At 41.8% G+C, this 8,348-nt stretch overlaps 1 protein-coding gene across 1 annotated transcript; it reads left to right on the top strand.

Moving 5' to 3' along the window:
• Positions 1–271: 271 nt before the first annotated feature.
• Positions 272–780, top strand: LOC102249153 (ubiquitin-conjugating enzyme E2 D2). Its single transcript, XM_005873236.2, has one exon. It carries the CDS (start codon positions 353–355, stop codon positions 704–706), a length of 354 nt encoding a protein of 117 aa, XP_005873298.1. The 5' UTR covers positions 272–352; the 3' UTR covers positions 707–780.
• Positions 781–8,348: the final 7,568 nt, after the last annotated feature.

The following is an 8,348-nucleotide window of genomic DNA, read 5'->3' as shown; positions in this document are numbered from 1 at the left end:
GATACTAAAGAGACAATAGAGTCAATTTAAAGACCTAAAACAAGACCAGTATTGCTGTGTCAAGGTGTAAGTGGAGGGTTTGGGTAATTGGCTGGAGAAATGGACAGAAGACTTATATAGGCCCTCTGGGCTATGGTAAAAATTTGTCGAAAGGAGCCGCCCAGGGAATTTAGCAACACTTAGGAATAGAAAGGAGAGGAAGAGAGAGAAGAAACATCAATGATGAGAGTGAATCATCAATCGGCTGCCTTTTGCAGGCCCCCTACTGGAGATCGAGCCCACAACCCAGGAATTGAATGACCTGGCATGGGACCCCCCAGAACAGTGTTCAGCAGGTCCTGTTGGAGATGATATGTTCCATTGGCAAGCTACAATAATGGGGCCAAACGACAGTCCCTATCAGGGTGGAGTATTTTTCTTGACAATTCATTTCCCAATAGATTATCCCTTCAAACCACCTAAGGTTGCATTTACAAGAACTTATCATCCAAATATTAACAGTAATGGCAGCATTTGTCTTGATATTCTGTGGTCACAGTGGTCTCCAGCACTAACTATTTCAAAAGTACTCTTGTCCATCTGTTCTCTGTTGTGTGATCCTAATCCAGATGATCCTTTAGTGCCTGAGATTGCTCTGATCTACAAAACAGATAGAGAAAAGTACAACAGAATAGCTCGGGAATGGACTCAGAAGTATGCGATGTAATTAAAGAAATTATTGGATAACCTCTACAAATAAAGATAGGGGAACTCTCAAAGAGAAAGTCCTTTTGATTTCCATTTGACTGCTTTCTATGAGCCCACGCCTCATCTTCCCCTGTGCACATGTTTACCTGATACAGCAGTGCTGCGTGTTGTACATACTTCGAACAACAAATAGAAATACTGTACTTCTGTACCAACATTGCCTTTATGTGGATAAAAAGGAACCCTCCTGAACTGCTGGTGAGAATGCAGACTGGTGCAGCTACTGTGGAGAACAGTATGGAGTTTCCTCAAAAAACTAAAAATGGAACTCCCATTTGACCCAGTGATCCCACTTCTAGGAATATATCCCAAGAAACTAGAAACAACAATCAGAAAGGACATATGCACTCCTATGTTCATAGCAGCACAATTCACCATAGCTAAGATTTGGAAACAGCCTAAGTGCCCATCAGCAGATGAGTGGATTAAAAAACTTTGGTACATATACACAATGGAATACTATGCTGCTATAAAAAGGAAGGATCTCCTACTATTTGCAACAGTATGGATGGAGCTGGAGAGCATTATGCTAAGTGAAATAAGTCAGTCACAGAAAGATAAATATCACATGATCTGACTCATTTGTGGACTATAATGAGCAACATAAACAGATGAACAAAAACATATCTAGAGACAGAGAAGCATTGATCAGATGCTCAAACTGCAGAGAGAAGGTAGGGGAGGGCAGGGGTAAGGGGGAGAGATCAACCAAAGGACTTGTATGCATGCATATAAGCCTAACCAATGGACACAGACACCAGGGGGTTGAGGGCATGAGTAGGGTGGTGTGGGTCAATGGGGGGGGATAAGGGCACATATGTAATATCTTAATCAATAAAGAGAAAAATAAATAAATGGAATTATTACATTTTTAAGCCCATGATTAAAATTTCAATAAAACATGAAATAATATTTTTTTTAAAAAGTCTCCCACTCTGAAGTATTGCTGTTGATTTCTCCCTTGATATCTTCCAGAAGACTTTTATGTATTTGTTTGCTCCTGTATTGAGTGAATATATGTTTACGAGAGTTATACCTCTTATAGAATTGCTCCCTTTAGTATTATGAAGTGGCCCTCCTTATCTCTTGTTATGGCCTTCACTTTGAGGTCTATTTTGTCAGGTATAAGTATTGCTAACCCAGGTTTTTTTTCATTTCCATTTGCCTGAAGAATTTTTTTACATCCCTTCACTTTCAGTCTTTAATTCCTTTGTTCTGAGGTGGGTCTGTTGTAGAAAGCATATATATTGGTCATGTTTTCTTATCCATTTGGCTACCCTATGTGTTTTGATTGGAGCATTTAATCTGTTTACATTTAAAGTTATTATTGACTAGGGGTCCAGTGCACGAATTCGTGCATGGGTGGGGTCCTTCAGGGTGGCCTGCAGAGATCGGGCCCCAGCTCATGCCCCGAGCCTCACAGTCCCAGCTTGTGCCTCCAGCCTCGCAGTCCTGCAGCCCAGCCTGGCACTCCACCTTGGCCTGGTGCTGTCCACTCACCAGCTTTACCATCCCGCCTGTGGGGTGATCAATCGGGGCTGGGACCCCAGCCCAGTTCCCTCAGTTCCTGGAGCCAGGCAGCATCCCCGTCCCCTGCCGCTGCTGCTGGTCACCATCTGCAAGATGATCAGTTGTGGAGGGGGTTCCCTGCCCGGCTCCCTCAGCAACTGGTCACAATCTGCGGGGTGATTAGCAGGGCAATCAGGCCCCTGCTTGCACCCGCCTTGGCCTGGCACTGCCCGCTCACCTGCTCCACCATCCTGCCACGGTCCCGTTCTCATCAGTGCCCATTAGGGCCGGCAGCGCCTCCAATGCAGCATGTTGCCAGTGCCATGTCGCTGATGCTCACCATGTTCCATGCCATCCCCTGGTGGTCAGCGCATGTCATAGCAAGCAGTTGAATTCCTGGTCTCCTGGTCGAATCACCGCCCAAGGGGACAATTTATCTTATTAGGCTTTTATTATATAGGATAGGTACTTATTTTTTGTTCTTTATGCCGGTGTTCCTTTCTCACTTTCTACTTCTTTACAGCAGTCCCTTTATCATTTCTTGCATTGCTAGTTTGGTGGTAATAAACTCCCTTAGCTTATTTTTGTCTGTGAACCTCCTGATTTCACCTTCAATTTTGAATGATAGCCTTGCTGGATAGAGTATTCTTGGATTCATTCCCTTGCTTTGCATTACTTTGTATACTTTATTCCATTCCCTTCTGGCCTGATGTGTTTCTGTTGATACATCAGTTAATAGTCTAATAGGAGATCCCTTGTAGGTAACTTTCTGTCTCTCTCTTGCAGCCTTTATGTTTCTTTTTTTGTCTTGTATGTTTGCCACTTTAATTATGATGTGTCTTGGTGTGGGTCTTTTTGGGTTCATCTTACTTGGGACTCTCTGTGCTTCTTGGATTTGTGTGACATTTTTTCCCAAGTCTGGGAAGGTTTCTGTCATTATTTATTTAAACAGGTTTTCTAGTCCTTGCTCAGATTCCTCTTCTTCTGGCAACCCTATTATGAGGATATTGCTTAATTTCTAGTTGTCCCAAAGATCCCTTAGACTCTCCTTCTATTTCTTAATTTTTCTCAAGTAGCTCCTCAGCTTAGCTAATTTTTTTTTCTAATTTGTCTTCTAACTTACGATTCGGTCATCAGCTTCTTCTAGTCTGTTGAAACCATCCATTGTGTTCTTTTTGTAGCTATGTCATTCTTCATTTCTTCTTGATTCTTAACCATGCTGGTGAAATTCTCATTCAGCTCCTTCTAATTTTCTTTGTGTTGTGTATATTTGTTATCCAGATGTCTGAGCAACCTTATAACCACTACTCTGAATTCTCTCTCTGACAAATTACTTGCCTCCATTTCATTTAATTCCTTTTCTGGTGATTCCTCTTTTTCTTTTCTTTGGGGATTGTGTCTTTGTCTCCCTATTTTTGTTGTCCCATTGTAATTGTTTCTATGTCTTAGATCTAACTGCTATGCCACCCAGATTATTTTGGGGGTGGTCCTATGTAGTTGGTGATTTGTGGTACCCAGTCTCTCAGGTCTCATGAGCTCAGTGTACTAATAGAGCACCCTACTTGCATTATTTGTGTTCTTGTGATGAGGTTGGCTCTTGGATATTAGTTTTTCATTTATGAATGAAGTCTCCTCACAGGTTGTCTGATAATGTGATTCATCCAGCCTCATCTTGCAAGCTATTGTGGATGTGCATGTTGTTCCAGCTCTTGTGGCAAGGGTTACCTGAGGTCTGCTTACATGAGCTCACTGTGAGGTCCCAGATTCCACAGCCTGGGTGGCCGGGGTCCCAGGGCCTGAGGCTGAGGTAGTGTATCTCTGGCCAGTGTGGCATGACTCTTGCCAGGGTAGTGTCACTTTTCAAATCACTGCAAGGGTCTCGGTGCCCATGACTAGGGGGTGGGAGGCAGGTTTCCCATAGTCTGCGGGTGAGTCAGTGGGACTCTAGCCAGGGTGGCTTCATTCTGCAAATCATTAGGGGGTCAGGTGCCAGGGGCCAGGGATGTGGGAGTCTTCAGCTGAAATAGTACAACCTTGGCTGGAGAGGCACCCACTCTGTAGCTTACCAAGGAGCCCAGGAGTTGGCAGCTGGGGAGGTGGTAGTCTCGGAGTCTGCTGCTGCAGCAACACAACCATGGTGTCCAGGAGACAGCAGCCAGATTGGGGGGAGTTGCGGGGGTCTGAAGCTGAAGCAGTGCACACTTGGCAGGAGAAGCACACACTCAGCAACTCACCGAAGGGCCCAAGATCTATCGGCCAGGGAGGCCATAGTCAGGGGTTGTGTGCCCTTAGCCAGAGAGGCACTCAGCAACTCTTCCAGTTATTCAGGAGTCGGCAATCAGGAAGGGGGAAGTCACAGGTTCTGTTGCTAGAGCTGTGCACCCTTCACAGGAGAGGCATGCACTCAGCAACTCACTAAGGGGCCCAGGATCCGGCAGCCAGGGAAGTGGTAGTTGCGGGGTCTATTGCTGGGCCAGTGACATCGAGGTGTCCAGAAGCCAGCAGTGGGTGAGGGGGGAGTCACATATTTGGCCAGGAAGGCAGGAGTCTTGGGGTCTGCGGGTGAAACAGCATGACTATGGCTGGAGTGGCTTCAAGGTCCCGGGTGGTGTCCAAGGCCAGTCTGGGTGGTGGTGAGGCTGGGCTCCTAGTCGAGGCTGCTCTCCCCTTCAAGATGGTGTGGGCTCCACCTTGTGTGATCTTTTGATAAGTGGTGAGCTATTGCAAATTCAGCTCTGTGGTGAAAGAAAATGTTATTTTAATTTTTTTAAAGTTCATGGAAAGAACACTTTCTCAGATATTACTGTTCACCTCTTCCAATAACATTTGTAAAAAGCACCTTAATTGTCTAACTTGTCTGCCCCAGAGTTAATGCTTATTGTGACTTTATTGCAGTAAAATGGTACAAATGAGGATTAATATATGAAGCTCTTTGCTGACTAAAACCTTCTTTAATAAATTTTTACTTTCACCACCTTCATCAGGTTTATCTAACAGGAAGAAGAAAACAAAAGTGATATGTGATTATATTATAAAGGGTCAGCCCTCATTTCACTGTGGGGCTCTGCCTTTTCCTAAGTGCCTGCAATTTAAATTCAGTTCAACATCAGGAATCAACATACTTTACCTAAATTAGGACTCAATACAGCTTCCAGGAGCTGAAGCTAAGGAAGTTGGACAACTAATCACTATGGGTATTCTACTTTTTTAGATAAATAAATATAGACCCATGTTCAACCACACCCAGTACTTTATGTCTTAGGAGACATCATGGCCGTAGTTGTTCCTTATTATAACATCCTTAATATTCAGAGATATGTATCAACCACCAGTAACTAATCTCGATATCTTTTGGTCTCTGTCATTTATAGGTTTTTCTATGTCCTTCTTAAACATATTTAATCTTCAGCCTGATTATATCTTCTTATCTACCACAGGAAGTAGGTAGATGCTAAACAAGGAAAGACGAAGTTATCTTTGACAGATGAAGGAAATAATGGTGAAAACTGGTGATGAAAACATGTAAATTAACTTTATCCCATCCTATTTTTTCTTTATAAAACTTCAACGTGTTATTTATTTATAATGGCTATTCTACTAAGCTTAACCAGTTAACTGCCACGTGTCCAAAATGGAAACCATCCCCACATGCCATGATATTTTGAATTTAATTTAAAAAATCAATTTGCAATGAATATTATAAAAATAAATATATTCCTCACAATTCGGGTGTTCTTGAATATTTTGAGCTGAAAATTCTCACAAAAAATGATTTTAAAGTAGGTCAGGGCTGCCACTTAGGAAAAACATTTTTTTTTATAGACTCACGTGGTGTGTGGGGAAGGTCCGCTGCTTGCGTCTACAGATGCTTATGGTGTACAATGGGTTAACGTTCTCAACATTGACCCATGTTGTAACATTTGTTACAATGTCATCCCTTTTAGAAGCTGAATAATATTTTCTTGTAGGTATACACCCAATTTTGTTTATTTATCATTATAGTCTGTATAGTAACACTTGAATTGCTTCAACCTTTTGACTATTGTGAGTAATGCTGCTATGAACACTGGTATGCACACATATCTCTTTGAGTTCCTACTTTGAATAAAATGCTAGATCATTTAGTAATGCTGTGTTTAATATTTTTAAGAAATCAGCAATCCATAGCAGCTGCACCATTTCACATCCCCACCAGCAATGTGCAATAGTCCAAATTTCTCGTCATCTTTATTAACATTTCTTATTAATTTAATAACTATCCTAATAAGTGTCAAGAATTATGTTCTTGTCATTTTAATTTGTATTTCCCAGTGACTACTAATTTTGAGCATATTTTTATATGCTTATTTAGTGATTTGTATGTCTTCTTTAGAGAAATGTTCTACAATTCAACATCATATAAGAAAACAACACAATTCAAAAATGCATAATAGGGCCCTAGCTGGTTTGACTCAATGGACAGAGCATCAGCCTATGGACCAAAGGGTCCCAGGTTAGTTTCTGGTCAAGGGCAGGTACCTTGGTTGCAGGCTCTTCCCAGGTCCAGGCCCTGGTCAGGGCTTGTGCAGGAGGTAACTGATCGATGTGTTTCTCTCACATCGATATTTCTCTCTGTCTTACCCTCTCTCTCCCACTCTCTCTAAAAGATCAATGGAAAAAATATCCTCAGGTGAAGATTAACAACAACAAAAAATACATAACAAGGTTGAATAGACAAAAATTTTACTTTATGAAAGAGCTACGTGTCTATGAGCTACTATGTGTGCCCTAAAGAAGAGCTTTTTCTCTTGTAGCCACAAGGCTAAAATTTTTGAAAATGAAACATGAAACTTATTCTTGATTTTTTTTTTAGAAAGAGAGGAAGGGAGAAAGGGAGGGAGAGAGAAACATCGCTTGAGAGCTAAACACAGATCAGCTGTTCCCTGAATGCCCCCTACCAGGGATTGAGCCCACAACCTGGGTGTGTGCCCTGACTGAGAATGAACCAGCAACCTTTTGGTGCTCAGGATGAAGCCCCATCAACTGAGCCACATTGGCCAGGCAAAACTCATTCTAAAATTGGCTAAATTATGAAGGAATTTGAACTCTTAGACTCATAGGTTATCTACTTTCAAAATAAGGGTATCAATAAGAAAATAATGGGATATGTAAGTTTGTATGGGGCATATAAGACGACTGATGAAGCTTGGGAAAATGGGATCCTAATTTCTTATGAGTTTTATTTGTTATTGGAAGAGTTCTGACTACCTCAGTGGAACTGGCCTTCCAACAACCAGTAAAAGTGGCTTCCCCAAAGCCAGAATAAGTAACCTCCCAATGCCCAGTGTCACCCCCACCCAGTAGTATTGTTCTTTCCATATCCACATTAGAAGGATTAAATCAATGTTACCTGAGGATATGGTAATTCCCTCACCTGAGGCAGTTATCTTGAAAGACAATGGTCATTTTTCTCAGGCCTGGCCCCACCATCCCTTTTTGCTTCTAGACCAGCGGTTCTCAACCTGTGGGTCGCGACCCCTTTGGGGGTCGAACGACTCTTTCACAGGGGTCGCCTAAGACCATCGGAAAAAACATATATAATTACATATTGTTTTTGTGAATAATCACTATGCTTTAATTATGTTCAATTTGTAACAATGAAATTGGGGGTCACCACAACATGAGGAACTGTATTAAAGGCTTGTGGCATTAGGAAGGTTGAGAACCACTGTTCTAGACCTATAACTAGACTAAAGTCACAACGGGCCCTTAAAAGTAAGTTACAAAGTATAATCTTGAGGAGGTGAGGTACACACTAAAAAAAACTACTTGATATTTATAATTTATACAAGCAGGAATGTGTGGAATGTGTATGAGAATGGATACTAAGTGGGGGGGTCAGCTGATGACAGAAGAAATATAAATTTTGATCAAGTTGCATTTATTGTTATGGACACACTAAGGAAAAAAAGAAATTAATGCTGCAGTTTTGGTAGTTAAAAGCACTCTAACACTTTGGTTGATTGGCTGAAATGTGAACCAAAAATATGGTCTACTGTTTGTGAATTGGAAATGTTGGATCTTCCTTGGTTTATATAGAGAAAAGGATTCAG

The sequence above is a fragment of the Myotis brandtii genome, unplaced genomic scaffold, assembly GCF_000412655.1.
Source record: "Myotis brandtii unplaced genomic scaffold, ASM41265v1 scaffold40, whole genome shotgun sequence".
In the NCBI taxonomy this organism is placed as follows: domain Eukaryota; kingdom Metazoa; phylum Chordata; class Mammalia; order Chiroptera; family Vespertilionidae; genus Myotis; species Myotis brandtii.
The sequence above is the reverse complement of the archived record's forward strand: the minus strand, read 5'-3'. Positions and strand labels throughout refer to the sequence as shown.